General features: G+C 35.6%; 1 protein-coding gene across 2 annotated transcripts in view; it reads right to left on the minus strand.

Moving 5' to 3' along the window:
* FRK (fyn related Src family tyrosine kinase) overlaps positions 1 to 21,602 on the minus strand; it is a 47,258-nt gene that overhangs the window by 13,048 nt on the left and 12,608 nt on the right. Inside the window, exons 2-4 of one of the 2 annotated variants that reach the window (XM_072926794.1) lie at positions 11,605 to 11,726; positions 5,119 to 5,279; positions 4,311 to 4,431 (exon numbers count right to left, since the gene is read on the minus strand). In XM_072926794.1, coding sequence (XP_072782895.1) covers positions 4,311 to 4,431; positions 5,119 to 5,279; positions 11,605 to 11,726 — 404 coding nt within the window. Of the gene's footprint in view, positions 1 to 4,310; positions 4,480 to 5,118; positions 5,280 to 11,604; positions 11,727 to 21,602 lie in introns of both variants that reach the window. The other variant, XM_072926793.1, reaches the window with a different exon arrangement.

The following is a 21,602-nucleotide window of genomic DNA, read 5'->3' on the forward strand; positions in this document are numbered from 1 at the left end:
GAAGCGACACATTCTAACATAAACACTGATAACCTGGAAATTAGTTAGAGAGGAAGGTTAGTTATTTTCCAGATTCTACTGGCCTATATGTAAATGGCCCTTAAATATTTGACAAACTCATTGCAAGACCCTTTGTTTGCAACTTTTCAATACACCTTCCCAAATTGCTTCAAAGTACCTTTGTACTTCAGAGGAACCTAGCCCTCTAAGTAAAGTTTATAGAAAATTAATTTATGTGGAGGCTGCATTAAGCATATAAATATGATCTTCTGAAGAATTTCATGAGTAATAAAGAAATAAAATTTTAAAACTAAGTATTTGGCAACACAAGAATCTAAAATAGCCTATTCATATTAACAGACAAATAATATATGTTTCTGCATGTTCTCAAGCAGCTTTGTCACCATAGAGATAAACTTACATATCAGTGTAAGGCCACATACTGACTTAAATGGAATAAAAAAATCTCTTTTTTTTCCAGGGAAACTGGGGTACTTCCCTGAGTGCAAAGCTTTTTACACTGCATATATTTTAAATAGATGACAAATTAGGGAAATGAAAATGTTATGAAAAACTCCACTGACAGTACCAACCCAGACACTAGTTTGGAAAAGCCTCCTGAAAAAAAAAATCATACTTGGACAGTTTCCATGCTTGGGAGAAGCATTGGGAGATGCTTTACAATGTGATAATGACAAATGTATGCATCAACTTCAACAGGCATAAGGAACTTTATCAGATACAATTAATTGGTGATGATAGATGTCTGCTTCACATGCTGGCAGCTGGAGAAGCAAGCTAGCCCAGACAATGGGTTCTAGAAAATCCATCACACTCAACATAGGATAAAGTGCAAATCCCTGCTGCAATGATTTCCACTTAAATAGAAAAAAACAGTGTCTCAGTGAGGAAATAAAAACAGAAATGTGAAATTACATGTTCAGGGACCTGCATCAAGACAGTGCTGTGCAGAGCCAAAACCAGAAACAGAAACTGCTGATTTCTAGACTGTTTTCTTATCTACTGATCCCTGCACCTTTTTGAAAACTATGGGTCAGTAGCTCAAAAGTTAGAGGTGTTCTTTAAGGCAAAGATTTTCTTATGTTTTTTTTTTTTTTCATTCACACATTCATGGCTATGGTTGTGGCTGGTAAAATGTCACAGATGTCTCCAAAGCGGAGACAACTGAACCAATGAACAAATAAAAGAATTATCTGAACGAAAGCATCACATTACTTCTGCTTTCTGTTTGCAGTCACACTGATCAACAGATTGCAAAAGGAATAAGGAGAGGTAATGGACAAGACATTGACAACAATATTTGACAGCAAAGAGCAGAATGATCTCAGGGATTTTAAATTGTTGTAATTGTGCTGGAGGGACAAGGGGTGGATTGTGTGCAAATTGTTGACTTTGGTTTTGTAATTGTGGTGTTTTGATTTTGGTATGGAGAATTCTTTTTCTGGACACAGGGTTTGAGGTGTGGCCTCACTGGCACTGAGCACAGAGGGACAATCACTGCCCTATTCCCCCTGGCCACACTATTTCTGATACAGTCCAGGATGCCATTGACATCATTGGTTTTAAGCCTTTTAGTAGCAATAGCTAAAGATTACTTTAAGTCCAGAAAAAAAATTGTTTGAGAAATGAGAAGGACACTATATAAGAAGAATCTGCATTTAGCCTTTCTAAAGACAAATGAAAATTGGTTTAACCCACCCTGTGTTTACCTCCAGAATGGAAAGAACAATTAATACATTCAAATAGGCTTTTATTTTATTACAAGAAGACATAGCAAGGGTTAAAGAGAAGACATCAGGCAAATTCAAATGTGAAATTAGGTGCAGATTCTTATAGTGCCTTCATCTTAGGACTAGAGGACTTCTCATTATTGTGTAGTCAAGAACAAGCTGTGTTTTGCTTAAATATAAATGCTAATCTCAGCAGAGGGATGATGTGTAATGGCATATAACAGCAAAGTATTCTGACTATATATGGTCTAGAACAGATGTCCTCTGCAAAATAATGCTCAACAGAAAAACCCCAAGTAATAGAAATCCTTTCTGGCCTAAAGGCCTTTAAATCTATGATATTCTGATTGCATTATACTCTTCTCTATTGTTCACCATGTGATTACCCTTGATCAACCTGCTCCTGCTTGGTAATAAGAGCATTGTTCCATTTCACAATTTCTCTGGTGGTAAAGCCTTTTTAGCAGAACCCTTTCCATCTCAGCCCCTTATATTTCCAGATCACTCTAAGTTTAACACACTCCTCTGTTTTCCTGATGACTTGCTTGCCCAGAGAGTCTACACTGTAAAACAGCTTAGTGAAAAGTCTGTAGTTTAAAATACACCCACTCCTGCCCTAGTGTAAAGACAAGTGATTTTAGATCTTTCAGCCAAGCAACAGGAGAGGCGTACTTTCCAGTGTGTTACACTTGAAGCCTGAAACATTGCTTATGTGACTCCTGGAAGCTTCAGTCATCAGCACAATGTATTTCTTGATTACTCATTAACTATTATATTTTTCATTCATTTATCAACTTTATGTTATGGTGAATGAAATTACCAACCCAACCCTTTGCTGAAATTTTCTTAGTACCAAGGTAAACTTTTATTACTCAGTTTAGAGTGTGGGTATTGTGGTTTGTCTTTAATTAGTGAAGTGTTATTCCTCATGAGTAACAATGAAAATAAGCTATGGAAAACCAGTGTGCTGATTACTGTAAGACACTCCAATTGCTTTTCACTATACAGTGAAAAACAATGTATAGAAGATGACAATTCCCTGGACAAGTGATATTACAAGGTTAATTGCTTACATTTATGACCATGTGAACTGTTTTGGTAGAATGAGATAGTTCACAAAGTACAGTGATAAGAAATTCAGCACTAACTATATAACTTATCAGGACAGCTTTGGGAATCAAAGTCTTCATTCTGTTCACAGCTTCCTTATCGCTGTGTTAGGTCACAAACTCTCTCCTATCCAAGCACTGCATCCAGATGGGGCTTCTGTCTGCCCTAACTCAATACAACTTAGCATGCAATCAGTGAAACTACTGCTGTTGACCTTAGCAAGAGTCAGACTAGAGTGGAAAAAACTGTGATAGAAAAAGTATTGATTAATAGAGCCCTTTTTCCCAGGTGAACTATGATACTACAAAAAGAACCACAGTTGAAGGAGTTTCTTCCATTATACTGTGCTAGTCAAACATGATAACAAGTTTGCAGTGAGTCTTATGTTTATTCCAGTGAAAAAGATTTCAAGTTGGTTTCTCTTTGCTGAGTCACTAGGGAGATGCACCTGTTCACTGAAAAAAGTGTTGTCTTTGATATGAATTATAGAAGGTCTTTAGTCTGAACAGTTTTTATATTTTCAGTTAAGCAGAGAAAAAAAAATGGTGCTTATTTTCTTTCAGTTTGCATAGTCCCAAACCACAAAAGATATCCTGATGCAAGAGAGCTTTATATGCTTAAATTCCTCCCTGTTCAGGAGACCATTCAAGCAGTGCTCAAGCGTATTGATCTTACATTGAATCAAAGATCTGAATCTGTTCTGTTTCCTGAATCAGGTTCATTAGTGACCAACACAGGCTTTTTCAATTAACCACAGCTAGTGTTGTTATCTCTTTTTAAAAAACATGTATATCATCCAGGCTGCCTCTCTTATCTATGTGGTTCTTGCCATCTGCTGGCAGATATTTTATGTTGTCAATTGAAAATGCACAAATTACTTGAAGTAAATGAAACATAATTAAGAAAAATGCTAAAAGCTGTATTAGTCACAATCTTATATTACATGCAAATAGTGGGTATAAATGTTGTGTATCAAAAACTTTTAAAATTTTGATTCAAGCAATACTAGGATTAAAGCACTCCTTAAGTACAAACTTAGCATTGTAAATATTCAATATCACTGCTATATAGGACCTAATCACTAGAAAAATCCTAGTGATGACAAACTGCTTGTAAATCAATTACTTAATCTACAGATTATTCAGTCTACAGTTACTCATTTCCACACAAACAATACTATAAAAAATAGTTACAACTCTTGTTGTGGTTTCCTTTTTATGTGACACAGATGTTGAATTAATTCAGCTCATCTAGAAACAAAAAAACTCTATGAAATTCTAATTCAAAATAACAAAGACTATCTGGACCTAGATCTTTACTAATCTTCATGTCTAGGTGTGTGGATTTTAAGCATATACAGAAAGGTTCTCTTTGCTGCAGCATTTAATAAGTAAAGGAGCACTCTTGCTAATAGTTCATGTTCTCAACTGTTAAGAATAATTCACATACCTGGTTTTAATGTTTTGATTGCCACGGGGATGGTATTATTCCACAGTCCTTCCCATACTTCACCAAACTGACCAGATCCTAATTTTTTTACCAATTTCAGAGATCGTCGGTCTATCTCCCACTGATCAACAGTTTTGTAAGACAAATCAAAAGTAGCAGGAGTTTGCATCTCGAAAATAAATAATACAATAATTGAGACTTCAACAATATATACAAATCATTGTTAACTGGAACAAATCATGTACAAATCTATGTAAAGCTGGAACAGATATAAATAATATTTCTTTAGAGTATACACATGCAATAAAGTGAGCCGAGAAAATAAAATACAACCCTCATACTGGGTGCTCTTTGTTAGAAATGAGAAATATGCTAAAGAAAATATCCTCCGATTAAAAGCAAAAATTAGAAATCATCCCTCTAGCAAGCTCTTTGAACAGTGACATATTGGTTGCCAGAACCTTGTGGTTTTGTCTCAGTAGTTACATATGGACAGCTAGAGTTATGAAGCTGGCAATTTCATCTCCATATATATTTATAAAAAGGTACTCATAAATCATGATTTGGCATATTCTCCCCCCCACCCCCTCAGACACCTGATGATTTTTTTCAAAATGGCATGGTATTTTATTATTAATTTGTCAACCTCAAGGATGAAACTGTAACACTACCCAGAACTTCCTGAAAACAAGCAGATCCTTAACATTCTGAAATGGTAGAAACAGATATGGGGTCAACACTTTCTGATAGATAGCTGGTGAGTCAGCTCACAAAAAATACTTTGCACAGTGTGGCATCCATGCCTTACCTTTAGGCATGGTTGTCTGAGCAACACGCAGAGGCCATCATTGTTCTTGCTGTAATAGTCAACCAACTTATTCAAAGTTTTAAAAGTTTTCCTTTTGGTTAGGAAAAAGCTTCCATCCATCCTTTTGATCCTGTAGTGCTTCACAGATGTACCATCAAAAACTAAAAAGATTTAAGTACATTAATTGTCCAGGAATAATTGAAGTAGTACAATACCATTTATACCCAAACCATCATAATGTTCCTAAATATATTTATGAGGACCTTAAAATAAAATATTTTAGTTCCAAATATGACAGCTTTAAAGAAAGCCTCTTTCAAACCAAAGCCCATTGTTCAGATAGCTTAAGGCATCTTGTCTATCAGTCTTCAATTATTCAGATTTGGAGAACTGATGTAGAACTACATAAATATATCTTCTGTGAGGCAGCTTGTGTTTCCCATATTTGAGGACAACAAAACCAGCCAAAAACATCTAACTGACAGCAATCATTTAGTCAGTTTTTAATTTCCTTTATCGTCCTTTATTTTAGTGTTAACATTCCAAATAGCAGCTGCTGGGCTGGCAGGCATTTTAGAGGAAACAGATATTCCCTCCACATAGCCACGGTTCTCTGAAAAGTACTCACATTTTCCAACGGATTTTTTTGAAATTTGTGCATGTTTGCAATATATAAAAATCAGATGAATAATGCTGTATTTCAGGTAGTTGATTAATTCCTTTTCAGTGGAATGTTTTTTACTCTAATCTGTTGTGTCTTAATCAATAAGGCTATTCCTCACCTCCTGTAAGTTACTTATCTACATATCGTGACAGCCAAAGTGTCCCTACCTGTGACTATTACAGCACACTTTAAATGTGTCAGAAAAAAGGCTCAGCCACTGAATGCTGGGGCTAGACATCAACCAGCACAAGATCAGAGAGAGACAAAAAACGTATATACATCACACACACACAGAGACACATAAAAAAAAAAAAGAAAAAATAATTTAAAAATAGTTTGGAGATCACTCCTTCAGAGATTTTTACAAAGGAATATCAGTAGAAGCAATAGCAGGCTCAGAATCATCAGAAAGGGCAGTTCATAGGAGATGAACTGTATTTGTAAAGGTATTTAGTCACTTATGTGTGTGGGTGTCATTTCCTAGACCCTCCATAATTTAGACATCACTGTCCATGTTCAATGGGCAGTGGAGAGTTTAAATTACATACAGAAGGGTAATTGATTCAGCTCCAAAGAACTCCACAGCTGTTAGCTCTAACATTAGCAGTGTTCCACAATAAACCTATTAAATAGATTCTTTATACTATACCACTGCATTCATCTTGACAATAGCTTTGGTGATAATAACAGAAGAATACATAGTTGCATATTGTATGTACAATAAATATAGAATTGTTTACATGAAATAAGCCAAGCTGATAGGAATAATAATTTCTCTCATCATCTAAATGATGAAATAAATGAGGAAATCTCTCCTTCCTTAAATAATATTGTGGATGATCAAATATTTTTGCACTGTACTGTGTGATTGTCATCCAAGACCACCAGAGAGCAGACAGGAGCTTTTCAAAATACTACACCACAGGTAGTATTTTTAGGAATCTGGGAACTTACAATTCTGCATGAGGACAAGAATGAGAATATTTGTAAACAAAATCCATATTACATTGCATTTTTGAAATAATATTTCTTTTTGAATTAACAGCCATAATTACTACTTTTTAACTGTAAAATTTATGAATGTTTTTGTGATGTGCCATTTGGAAATGGTGCTGAAGCAAAATGAAGGAAAGAGTAATCCAGTAACAACAGATTGAAAATGTAATAACTTTTCCAAAGTTCACAGGAAAATTAATCCAGACAAACTAATTAGCCTTTATGATGCATTGAACAAAAGGGCAACAGGATGACTGTGTTAATCCAGTCTCAGTTGTATATCACAAGTAATAGTATTTTGACTACCTGATTTATTTATTAGCAGTATTTTAACTATTATTTGCAAAGCAGCTAATATTAATAATGCAAAAACTGGTTTGAAGGATGTGCTCTAATTTCTTAAATGAGGTTTTTAAAAAGCCTTATGATTGACAGCATGCAGGTCAAGTGGTGATTTGTGTGGAGAAACTGAAGAAAAATTTCTGCACTCATATAGTCTTGTAATAAGTAGCTGAGTTAAGTGCAGTACTAGACAGGGGGTTGTTTACTTTTATTTTAGAGCTGAATTTGGCCGTATAAGTTCTGCAGCACACACTTGAAGTTCTGCAGCATGGCATGGCTCCTCTGCCAAAATTATACTGAGCATATATCGCTCAGGAAAGAACTATCCATAATCCCTTCCAGTCTTCTCTACGTCCATGCAAGACTACTAACCAGGACAGGATTGTAATTTCAGTTTCACACAGCTTTACAGTAACTGGGTTTGAAGACTGCAGAGGTTTTCTCCTCAGCTTGCCCTTTCCAAAGAATTACAGCTCCCCATTAAATTTCTACATAGTTTCAGTCTAGCAGAAGGATTATCCTCTCCTAGCTATCCATCTCCACATGATGGGTTAAGCAGAAGTAGATTTTGCCACCTGAAGAATGTGAATAAAATAATTTACTACTTCTTCCCCAGGGCACAAAAATTTATGGTGGCATCAGCAGAGTCCAAACCTTCACCAAATGAGTCATGGAGACAGCAATTTTCCATTACTGCCGAATATGTGTCCCAACAGCTCCTGGGAAAAGCTGCAAAGAGGTGCTGCACTCGCCATGGAGCACCTCTGCTCTGCCTCCATGCCCAGAGAGTGGATGTGGGAGGAGGGTGACTCATGAGATCACTCTCACCAGCACAGAACAGGTGCAGAAGCAGAACCAAAATCATCCTTTTAGTATAGCCATGATTTTGCCAGTTCTGTGAGTCTGCTGCCTTAAACAACTACCTTTTAAACTATGCTGGAGTAATAGTCTTTTAGAAGCATGGAAAAAATAGCTGAAGAAAACACAAACTATTTACATTGTTATTTAATGCAATAATTCTTTCAGATTCCATTATTCAGTGATGGGCTAAGTACAGAGCCTCCTGCTATCATTGGCAGTGATACTCAATTAAACTGAGCACATCTAAATTATGGCTTTTAATTAAAATGAGGCAACATCTAAGATGGCAGCAACATGTTTAAAATTTAATGCATTTCACACCAGATGCTGGAGTCATCAACATAAAAATCTGTCGACAACATGTGCATTTTTAAAATGGGCAAAACTATTTTTAAAATGTCAAACACCCTAAAATTATAGTAATACATGTCGGGGGACTATCTGGCTTAATGAGCTTTCCATTTCACTATTCACAGATGATAATAACCTTTCTGAACATGAATTTTAGTTTTAAATTTAAATAATTATTTATTATCCAAATCTCATAAATTGACGTTTTCCCAAAAAGGAAAGTTAGAAGTAAAAAGTGTAATTTTCATGAAAGATTGAACTTTAAATTTTTTTTTTCTTACTAAGGAGATAATTTGTCTTAGTACTCATGAGATTAAATCTCATGAGTATGAAATCAAGCATGAAATACATAAAATCAGTTTATGGGTTCTTGGGTAAAAGAAAAAAAAATCTTCCTCGTCAACTTATTTTTTGCCTAAATGACATGCTGGATGGAGAATTAAAATATTTTCTTAAAGACCTTAATTCTGAAAGCTATCAGAAAGACCTTATCTTCAAGCTATTATCATCTACTCTGCAATGAAACCAAAAACAGCAATAAAAGCTAGAGCAAAACCAGTCAGACCTACAGAAGATGGGACTTTTGAGGTCTAATATTTCTGGACTGAAAAAATATGAAACCGAAATTAGGGACATATTCCAAAATATTGAGTTGTGATTTCTCCCCTTTCAGTGTATCAGCTACCATGGAGATAGAAGCCATCCTTCTTCCTCAGCTTTAGTGTCTCATAATTCCTTCTGATGGCACAAACAAGAAAGATGCAGGAAAACTCTATTCTCCATAGAACCTGGTGAACTGAATTACCTTCTTACCTACTAATGCTTCCCACAACACAAACCATTTCATTGTTTGCTTTAGAATGCACCAGCTTTCCAAGAAGCAGGCAGTAAGTAATAAGATTATGGACATAAAACATCTAGACCATAGACCATCTAGACTATTAGGTTGGAAGCAAAAGAGCTTGCATAATACAAACAGATACCATTCAGCTAAGCCGATTCAATAAGCAGCAAATAATATTTAGCTCTTTGGGATGAAGTAGCATGTTAAGGATAAATTATGTTCAACTCTGGGAAGCTGCTAAAGAATACAGCAGCACTGGGAAATGATGCCACCAATAGTGTCTGCAGATTGCTTCAGTTTATCCTCTTTCTTTGCCTAAAAGAGCACAAATGTTTAATAAATCTGAGATGATACATATGTTCATGCATACCTTTTTAGAGGACAGCCCATGTTTGTGCATGAAGGAGAGCTAACTCCTGCAGCTGGAGCCTTGCCTCTGTGTATATTATTTTCTTCAGTGCCACATTTACCTTCCTTAATCAAGCAAACCAACACGAAAAAAACACTGTTGTTTTCATATCTTGCTCTTATAATTCATTATCAAATCTCCTCTTCCCAAATAGGCTTATAAATTTTTTTTTAAAATGTCTAAGACAAGATTTCGTAATTGAATCAAGTATACTAGATTAGATGTAATAAATTTTCTATCCAAAATTTGTAACAAAAAAACTAAACAGCAGCATCAAAGGATGATCTTATACCACTACAAATGCTGGCCTAATATTTATTTCATTCTCTTGGATTTTTCTCTAGTTTACCTAAGATACTTCTACTTTCCTGTTAGAGAAGTGGTTAGGATGCAGGATAAATAGTTAATATTTTAAATCTTTCCTAAAAGGAGAAAGAATAATAAAAAGAATTTTCATTTCCACCCCCAGGTGCACAAACAAAAGATTTTTCATTGATTTTTAGTAATGCGCCATGTATTTACATGCCATCATTAAGATAATACTTCTCTTTCCTTCCCTGCATAACACCACCCTGTCATCAGTCTAGCCCAGTCCTTGTTTGAAATCAGCTCATGGATGAACTTGAAGGAAGCTGAAACATGTAACACAGCAATAAGTTGGCACACGTAGAGAAAGCATTTTGAAAGTTCTGTGACTGTAATACAGTCCCTGGATGAAAATGTGCACACACAAAGGGGACAGTTCTGTCACAGCTCAGGAGCAGTCTGATTCCTTGCTAAAGGTAGTTTTCCTTTAACCACTTCATGGCAAGGACCAGCTTCCTTGAGGGCAAACTGAAAACTGTGGAGTAAACTCTCCCAGTACTGCAAATATCACATTTATTTCAATAAACACCCCTGTATTTCACATTTCTTTGTCTTGGCAATAATAAGCATTCCTCACATTACCACAAGACATTGCAGGTACATACACTTTAATTATAATTGGAAAAGTGAAACCAAGAATTGTTTCTTCACAATATTAAGCTGTGTTTCTGTGTAATGTGCAGAAGGTAAATGACACAGAAACATCCAGGCGAAAGAGGAGTCAATATGAAAGAATATTGTTATGGACGAGGTTCCTCTCATTTTATTGAAATAATTCTGCCCGTGTCTACTTATGGTTTATTCACAAGCATCAAAATCCTTTCCTGGCTCTGTAATTAATACAGGTAGAACAGGAAGTTTGGGTGTATAACCCTGTTGTCAATGACAACACTATACTCCTGACTCACAGTTGTATGACATGTTTGATGGGAAATGTTCACAGAAAACAACAAATGAACAATCACATTTCCTATCTAAAATGGCAAATACCTACAGAATGAAAAAAAAATTATGTACTTAAATGTGAGTAAAATTATTAACAAATAAGTGTCCTAATTTGGTAATAATTCAGATTCAAATAAAGCACTTAAATAATTTCAAAATGAATCATCATCATCAATCTATTTTTTTGCCCATGTTTACAGTGAAATTTTCAATGAAACAGCACTGATTCTAAAACACAGATTTGATGACCTTCCTATGATTTTATCCCTGAAAACAAATAAATATAAACCTAAATGTTAGCTTTAACAGAAATCTCCTTTTCTTAAATTGTAGATATCTGTCAACATGCTTTTATTTTTATTTTTGTTTTCTGTACTAATCAGAGCTGTAGTGTACAATTTTAAAGTAATTTTTTATGCTTTGGTCATGAAAATACTATCTATATTAAGGCAGCTAGAACACTGGAAGTACTAATCATAAAAAAGTTAATTTCTATTCTGAGTATATTGATAAACAAAGTTTATAAAATATAAACTCAAATTACTTTTGCCAAGTTTTCTTTATATATCTCCTGGGGCAAAAAAACCCACATCATTATGAATTTAATTTCATTTTCATGCCCACAGTTTATTGCTCTTGAAGATGAAAAAGCCCAGACCACCTGAAAAATTTTTAAAACATTGCTCCAAATGAAAAACTAGCATATACCTGAGAGTGAGTATTCGCCTTTTAGACTTTCGCTTTCTCGGATTAGGAAGGCTCCTTCCTTGTTTTCAGGGTACAACAGTTGTCTCTCGGCATCTGCTCGTTTGGTTGAGCCAAAGAACCATCTGAACAAATAAAAGCCATTAATTTTACCACTCAGTGAAACATACCAGGAAGACAGTTTAGCTTTTATAAATATGCTGCATATTTACTAAGAGATAATCTGTGCTATGTTAATTAAATGTCAATAGTATGGGAGAAAAAAAGCCAACAAGAACTACAGAACAAATTTATTGCAAGAAAACCTTGCTTACACATTTGAGTGAAATCTGGATTTTATTTCTGATGAAAAGTCTTACTGCTTTCAAGGCAACAAGGATTCAGAAGTGACAGACTGGCCTTGGCCCAGAAGAAATCATCAAGAAAATTTGCCAAGGCTACAAGGGCAGAAATTGGTGCCAAGCCCATTGATGCCACTTGAACCAGGTAGAGGTGCAGGTATGTGCTAACAACCCAACATCTTAAAAGACAAAAGATCTCTCAAACTACAGAAGAGGTCTCAGATTCCAAGGCGTAAATCACCTTGCTTCCCCATTCCACTGCCAAGTCAATACCTCAAACGAGTTACTGGCAATTTTTCAGCTTTGCTGCTTTTTGACAAAGAAAACCAGTGTATCCCTCAAGTCACTACAAATATCTCTACACCTGCAATCTGTGAAAATCTACTTAGATCTATGGCTTTTAAAACACTTTTTCCTCTCTAAACCCTGTAGTTCACAAAGGCTTGTTCAAGCAATAATTTTAATTTGCTCCTCTGAAGACAGGATTTATGTCTCTCGCATCTTTGTGCTGAGTTTAAATTAAGGAGAAATAAGACAGAGATGAGTCAGTATTTTCAACTTCCTTCCAGCAAACATGCTCTTTCCAAGATTAGCTCCACCTCTTATTTGAAGCAAGTGATGATATATAGGTATCAGAAAAATGCCGTAAGTTCATAGGAGAATTCCTTTTAAATTAATAATAACTAAAATTATTGTACAAACTTCAAATATAAATTAATGCATCACAAGTAAGTCGCCACTTGATTTGTAAATTACTGGTGAAAAGTCATCAACAAACTATTTTAGTATCTGCAAGGCTTGTAGTCATCAAGAGGAATGGAGGAAATAAATGAAAATACTGGTTGATGCCTTAGCTGATCAAGCATGAGGACTGATAAATGGGTTTGTATTAACAAAGAGGAAATAAAAAGAGACAAATACAAACAGCACTAAGCCATACTGAATATGCTTTATTAACAAAAGAAAATTAAAGACAGATTTTCCAAACCATATTCCTGTCCGCTGAGTTGAACATGATTTGGATAAAATAGGTCTTGATACATATTTGGCAAGTAAAGTAATCTAACTAGAAATCTGTAATGTGTTAGAAGTAATTTTAATTAGTTAAATGTGTTCATTAATTCAACTAATTAATTTAATTAATTCATTCATTAGACTGCAGAAAACTAAGCAATCAATAAATGTTCAAATCCTTGACTAAGGTTCTTGTCAAAGGAAGGAGAGTCCAAGTTCAACTGTATTCAAGTCGCAAAGAAAATCTGTCAGCCCTAAAATCTAAATTAGAATCTTTCTGAAATTTCTAAATGCACCTGCTCTGAGAAAAACATCTGAAATCTAACAAACTATATGAGCAAAAAAATTTAATATTTTTCCCCTTGAAGTATTAGCCATCACTCAATCATGTTCAAAGTGACTAATCCGCATTAGAATGTATATGAAGAGGTGTTTAATTTTTTGTCTCCTTTCTTCTTGGGTTACAAGGATAGTATATTTTCAGAATTTAATAATTTCAATAATTTAATTTTGTACCAAACCCAAAAGAGCTTCCAGTGCATTGTTAGCAAGACTGGATTTTATAGCCATAGTCAAAATACAGTCCTTATGTGACTGAACATTTGAACATACACTGTTAGTAATTCAAGCTTCTAAAGCTGAAAACTTGAGCAGTAATAAAATCTATGCAACCAGAGGCAGCTGTAGGTTTGAAACTGTTGGTTGGTACTTTGAATATATAAATTAATATACTATTACTCTGTGTATGTAAAACCATGTCTACAATATAAACCGTGATTTGGGAAAATAGTAGGCACATAAGTGCATCACATTTAGCATAAGTATCTGCCTCTTTGATTTCAAAACATTTCAGCTTATTTTTATTAGGTTGGAAAAACTTCACTTAAATCAATATGAAATTAACATTAAAGGTTATATAGAGGATATATAATATGTAGGTTCTGACTCCAGATAAGCCTAGCAGTTAAAAAGATCCTAACTTGCAAAGTAATATAATTAGAGCAACAGTATTAGAGGAGGTAAGTGTAGCCGAAGCAATTATTATGGAGGGTGGAAAGTGGATACATATTGTGTATTATCTCATTTGCTTGACTTTATATGATCTGATTAAACTGTTTCATAAAAATACAGGGAAAATTACTTCTAATAGCACTTGAATATTTGATTCTTAGTTCAAAGCCATTTGGTTTGCAATAATAATTATACAGTACCAAAAGTAATACTGAATGTGAAAAAAACAATCTCTTAACTTCAAAGAAAATAATTTAATTTACTATTCACTTTTTTTTTAACTAAAGCACATCTGAATTTAAAGTACTATTTTCAGTGTAATGGAAGTTTAAATTCCTTTTATAAACCGTGAAGAGCTTATTTCGATTTGTAGCAATTGAACTTCTGCTTCAAAAGGCTTAATATTTTACTTCATCCAAAATTGTGTATCTTAGAAGGAAAAGTGCTCTAAAAAGTAATAATGAATCAAAGTAATTGCTCACCACAAGATATTGCTCTGCAGGATAGGAAGGTCAGACCAAAACAACACTCAATCCTCAGTAAATCTATTCATGTTTTATAGCCCAAAGACAGACGAAAGTTTTAACAGAACACTTGGAAAGCAAGAACTAAACATGAAGCACTATCCATTGAGCTAGTTAAATAACTTCTCTGACTTCAGTGCAGTGAATTGGCACCAGACAGTCCAGGAGAAATTTGAATTAGCAATTCTTACACAGTATCAGCCTGAACTTCAACTCACAGCCAGGCCACTTTGGGTCATGATTTCAGTGCTGGATCAGTAGATTATCAGATATGGCACAAATGAATTGGGCACAATTTCCTATTTCTAGCAGGAGCTGCCTACAGCAATAGCGCTCTTCTGTCAGCAAGACCCAGGAAACATCTTGGCCACCGCTGCATCCAACACCCCAACTCCCTTTTAAGTGTAGGATGCCAGATCTGTTTCTTGGAAATTGTTTCTAGCAGCTTCCTCTAAATCCTTGCTTACACCATCATTCATCACTATTGGGAATACATTCATTAAAAATTTCAGGGTATTCCAGGTCGTTCTGGCCACCACATATAGGACAATTTTGGAGCCAGAAAAAATGGCTTTCCTATAGGTCCATAACAAACACGGTCCTCACTTGTTGCAGATGATGCTCAATACTGGAATAGCAGTGAGATTTGTTGTGGCTATTGAGAGTATAGTAATCACCTCTATTTTGGCCATCAGTTCACTAGCATGTTTATCATCACCATATCACATCATGGATCATAGCAGGTTTTGTCATGGCATGGTCCCTGACTCTGACAGTATCACTGCTGAGACCTCTAAAGACCTTCGTCCAGCAAAGGAAGTCTTCATCCAGCTGAAGGTTGGTGTTTATACTTGAAGGGCAATTTTTTTAAGAAACAGAGATCACATCACCTTACACTCATTTCTGCCTACCTGTTCAGCCCAGTTTGAGTTAAGATGGAGTCATGAACTCAAGGGAAGTTGGTAGTGCTACCTGGCTCCACCACTGCCTTTCCTGAGAAGCTTTCTATCCTCCATGGTGCAATGCACTGCTGATCTTCATCTAAAGATCAAAGCCCCATTTACCTGGCTTTGCTTTCTGTCTCCCTGTTCTTTGCTACATAAAAATCTGCTAAAATAAAAGTAGTCACTCCTACACTTCCTATAGCAGGAAGATATGGCAGGAAGCAGGGTAACATGGCCCAAGAGATAAAGCAAAGAAAAATGTGCGGGCAAAGTTCTCCAATGCTATATCACTGGCAACATTTCCAGTGCCTGGTAACATGCCTAGAAAATTACAAAAGCCCCAGTGAAAAAAACAAAACCCACAAATATTCCCATAACAAAAAGAAAGATTATGCAGATTAGGTTTTTTTTCCTTCTCATTAATACAAAATCCCCCTCTGATCAAATCTGTTCAATGCTCTTATCTGAGATAGAGACTGAAGATTTTACAGAAGATCTTAGCTAACCTATGGGAAGTCTGGGCTTTTTCTGTACTGAAATTAGCTCTATCCAACACTCAGAATTAATCCCCTCCCAAAAAAAGGATTCTTAGCCATGCTCCAGATGAACATGCTCTCAGGGGAAATATTTTTTTTTGCAGCCTGCCATTCCTTGGACACCCCTTTCACAGACCTCACACCTCCCTACATTCAACCTCTCTTCTTGTTCTCTTCTGAATCCCTAATCTGTTGAATCCTGACTCCAACACAAGGTGTGTGCTGAGCCTTAGCCAAAGCACTCCTCTCATAGGCCGGACAAAATATTTCTTTGGACATGTTACTCCTTGGGCAGCTCCTTCACAATTGTATTCCAACAATTTACTCTAAATTTATGATTAAGGACTCTGTGAGCATCCCTCTTTGGGACATGGGTAAGATGCTCATGACCAAGCTAAACACCCACCCTGAAATAACATCAGCAATCTTTAACTTTCTTCAAAATCCCAGCAGATCCCTCAATGCTCTTTTGTTATTCCCACTGAAAACCAGCAGAGAAAATGATGTGGAAGTTTTTCACCCCTTTCCTCTAAGGCTCACCAGTTTCCCACTTTTATCCTCTACCATTATTTAGATTTAATATATACAGGAGAAAAGTCAGAATTAACTCCACAACGTCATATCTGAAGTCACCAAATTCCTTTAATATGTAGTTTGTACTTGGGATATGGGAAGATTATATCAGTTTTTCATTCAAATTGCAGGTCACTGGAGGTAAGATAAGGCTAAAAGCAGAGGTCTCTGACATAGTCTTAATTTTGTTAATGTTCAGTTAAAAGCAAAATCACTCAGGGCTGAATCAGCAGTAAGGTCCAACCATATATAGAAGCTGTGATCATTACAACAGGAATGAAGAGGGAGGAAAGGGGATAAAAAAATGGTGAAAAATGTTTAAACAACATTCGGAGAAACAACAGAATGAATAACAGCAAATAAGTCATATAACATTTATTTTCAAAAATTACAGAAAATGTTAAAATGAACAGCACAATCCTACCCTGGATCAGCACTTTGTGGCATAAGGGCATCTTGCCTCTCACTTTTTGTAAGTGCTTACAACTGGGACTTACTTTCTCATGTAGGGGTAAGTCTCCTGAGGCTGCTAAATGTCAACAGCTGAGAGGGTTTTTTGGGATTCCTGTAGTTCTCAACCAGAAGTCTCCATTAGGGAACAAATGGTGCTGACAAAAAGGTTATCTGGCCGTCCAGAAGATTAACTCAAGTGTGTTAACTGTGTGTGTAGTACTAGGCTGAAGAGATTAGGTTTCTTTGACTGAGAAAAGCAAAGAATTACTGCATTTAGAGCAAAATTCTTGGCTGAAGAAAAAAAAAAAAAAAACCCACATATACTCTCTATACTGAAACCCAGTTTCTTCTGGAATGAAGAAAGCTTGTGTAAGAGCTAAAACAAATATAGAAAATCTCCAACAGCATATGAAGTTTGCATTTAAAATGCCTCAAAATTTACTGTCATAGAAAGCTGTAACTGCACACTGAAGTACTTCAAATTTAGGAGATGACAATATTAATATTGCTTTCATGGCATCCACTCAGCCATTTTCAGAAGATCCACTGTGATACCATCTTTAATTACATGGTCATATCCAGTGCACCCTACAGTGTTAAAATGAATGCTGCTCACTGAATAGTTACCCTCTATTTTCTTTTTGTCACTACATAGACAGAGTTCATTTACTGTTTTAAACAATTTACTTCGTTTAGCATCTGCTCACCATGCCAGTTACAAAATTACATGAATGGCTTCTTTTCTAGCAGCCTCTATTACAGTGTTCATTACTGTAATATCCAAATGTTTTACAACATTCATTAAATTCTTTTTGTGGCTCTTTTCCTTGTAATATACTTTCTGCACTGGAAAAACAGCCCAGAAAGGGACTAAGGCCATATGAAAATACTATGAATATTTTCTACTAATTTTGGATGTCCAACTTGAAAAGTCCAAGGGCCTGCCTTTCAGGAATTTAACATTTTGCAGTATGTAGTGGTTTGTCTGGACAGCAATAGGCGCTAACTTCTGTGCCAGAGAAGACAGGGAGAGATGTGGAAAGCTAAAGAGACAAAGAGACAGAGAGATACTCCAGGGTCTTATTCAACTACTTTCATCATATGACCACCCTGTGACCACTGCCCTTACTCAGCACATGGAAACCTGAACAGGCTTGTGTGCACCACTCTTCTCTGCTGTCATCCATGCAGGACAAAGAAGGCTGCTGAACCAGCTTTTAATCCATGCCAGGTTTGCAGTCTACTGTGGGTAAAGAATACTGCAGAAACAGGGGCAGAAATCTACCAAGGGAGCCACCAGCAAGTCCTCTCCATGCTGACAGGAAGGCTCCAAGCCCTTTTGGGTTTTCCCAAAATATCATAAATGGATAATGCGACTGTCAAAATTTAATAATATGTTCAGTTACTACATATAAAATATAATTTTATTTTCAAAGCCTTGGTCATTTTGAAGCAAAGTTTTCTTAGAAAAAAAGCACACACTTTTGGTGCAGTAGTCTTCCCTTCTAAACATCAAGCCCTTTTTGCAACGTACATGAACAACAGATTTCTTGTATTGTTCTGAGCCACTTTTTTTGTTTTCAGGCAGAGAAAGAGACGGCCTGTGCCTCACCTGTGCCTGGTATCAATCCTGGAAAATTCACACCAAATCAGATAAAGCCTGGAAAAATTAAAAACAACTAAACAAGCTCTTCTGATAGAAAATATTATGTTGCTTTAATTATAAGACTAAAGAAGTAATAGCATTGCTTCAAGAGCTGATTTTTCAAAAAATTAGGAAATATCACTGCATAGATGAAAGCCTTCCAGATATAACATAATTAAGAAAGAAAGGTGCTTTACATATGATGAAGTATGTTCATGGAGAAGAGAGTAGGAGATGAGGGCAGCCTGCTTCAATTTTTCCCTGTATAGTCTACAGTGAACCTGATGATCATTTCCAAGGGAAAAAACCAAAACAAAACAACCAAACAAAACAAAACAAAACAACAAAAACTTCCACAAAACAAAACAACAACAAAACCAAAAGAAACCCAAAATATATGACATAAAACCAAACAAAACTCGAAAAATCTTTAGTCTGGCTAAATCATAAAGATGAACACAGGCCAGCAAGATTCCTTTCAAGAGGATTTTTAAAAACACAAATCTTCCCATAAATGGCCTAAGAATCTAAATAGTGAAAAGTCAGGGATTTCTCTAGGTCTTCCAGACTTTAATTGGGCAGAATCCAGAAAACCTAAGATTGGGTTTCGGGCAAAGCTCTTCCTCCTTACTTCTTTCTACAGGCATGTCTGGGATAATTTTTAATTCTGTCCATCTCTCACTGTCATTTACTATCAAATGCTGAAAGGTATATGGAAGTACAAAATTTAAGAGGTTAGGAATTTAAAGCTAATGGTAAAGGAAGGCATAGGACATTACAGGAGGAAGGGAGAAAACAGGACAGTAAAAATTCAAAGCTGAGAGGACCATAGAATATTAGCAAGTGGATGGATTGAGAGAAGAAAGTCAGAGTTAGTAGGCAATGATGAGAAAAGAAAGACAAAGTTGAGGACTGCATTCAATGCCCAAGAGCTATAGACTGCTGCTGAGCTGCTGCATCGCTCAGCAAATGCTGGTTTTCATCTTACCCTGCTCCCACAGGGAGCCTGGCCTTTGGCAGCCATTTCAGTCCTACTTGGGAAAACAATTTTACAGAACATCTCTTGAAACAATTTCACAGACTAACTCTCACTGTGAGGATTGCTCTACAAAGATCTTTTCTCTGTCACTTTCTTAATTCATCACAGCACTCATTTTTGTACTTGCCAAAAGAATAATTTGATATTAGTTTTCATCACATATTTATTGTCTAGAAGTCATTGCTTTAAACCTCATTCACTAAAGTACCATAGGCAAAAACTGAGTCAGGAGAGGTTGTGCAAAAACATTTATATAACACCCTTCTCTGTCTACATAAGTAAATCATCTGAGATCTTAACTCATTGCAGAGAGTACCTGACTTGGAATTGAAATAAAAAAACATTTAAACTGTTTATGTACAATGACTCAGCACAGTTCTGATTACTTATTTACCACAATAAGAATCTAATTCCCTCCAAGTGAAACCAGAAATTCAGGTTTTCAGTAGCAGTTGTGCCAGGTATCACACTTAACCTTTGGCAACTACAATGAATTTGTTTCATACGGTAAGAACTGAGTAATGCATATTGCTCAGAACCCTGTTGTTGAATAACTTATCACAAACTAAAATGAGAAATATCCCGTGCGCATTGTGTATGGGACTTGGAGCTTCTGAGTCTTTTCACAGTGGATGGAATAAGTTTGGTTTTCTTTCCACAGAGAAAAACACAGAACATGTGAATAGATGTAAATAAAATAGTTTTGTAAAAAAAAAGGCTCATTTCTACACCATGTAAGCAGCAGAGATCTATCAAAGCAACAGAACAACACTAGTTTATGTTTTTAAAAGTCCGTCTGTATGTTTGAAAGTGACTGTCTGTCATAACACACTAAGTTTTGCTGTATTTTCCACACTTTGAGATCAACATCGCAATTTTTCTTTGAATAACCATTACAGTGTGAAATACAGTTTTGGAAAATAACAGATCCCATTTTGCTCTTGGCTTTTGGATAACGTTTTCCAAGTGTTCTTGTCAGCAGATATAGCTGACTGGTTGGTGTTTTTCCAGAAACACTAAATTTATGTTAGACTTGAGAGATTTTTATTGGTGAGATGGCAGAATATAAGAAGAGATATGAGAAGAGGCATAGAAGCAAAAAGGAAAAGAGAATTAAATTATACTTCTCCATCTATTTTCTAAACAAAATATTATAGTTTAATTTGAGAAAGTACTCCATTTGAATAATTTTAAAATTTAAGGGTTTTTTTTTGTTTCTATTTTCAAATAGAAGTTCCAACAAAATATAACCATTTTCTTTCCTTTCAATTTTGTTCAGAAATGGTTACATTATCTGAACACAAGACAAAGCCAGGCAATACCCTTCACATTATTTCAGGGCATATTTTGATTTCATACAAAGCTAAAATGAAGGATTCTTGAGAAATCTCTCTGCTTCTTTCTTCCAGGCGAAAGGAGACACTTTTCCTTTCTCTTGTCCCATTCATATTTGATAATGAATATATGCACTAGAACACATGTGATACATTCATCCATGTAAAAGGATGCCTTAGCTAAAACAAGGCAATTTAAGCCTGTGTTTCTAATATATTATAGTCACTACCTTTCTGGAATTTACAATGTACATAGATGCTTAAATACTGTAATATGGAAAACACAGCACTTTATTGAACAGAGGTAATATTTTGGGGACTGAATGTCTCTGAACCTACCACCATAATTAGGCATTACTTTTGCTATCATTTCTTTGTAGCAAGATGAGAATTTGCAGGTTATTGCCAGAAAAAAATCTTTATACTTCTAGACTGAAGGAGCAGATTCACCATGCTTTCATTGCATAGTGTCTTTAAAAACAGATGGTTTCAATTTACTAATCACTGACAACTGGACTGTAACAGTGAACAGTAGCTTACTCCACACAATCCCAATGGCTACAAACATAAAACTCTCACCTACCCTG

Source organism: Taeniopygia guttata, chromosome 3 (assembly GCF_048771995.1).
Source record: "Taeniopygia guttata chromosome 3, bTaeGut7.mat, whole genome shotgun sequence".
Classification (NCBI taxonomy): Eukaryota; Metazoa; Chordata; class Aves; order Passeriformes; family Estrildidae; genus Taeniopygia; species Taeniopygia guttata.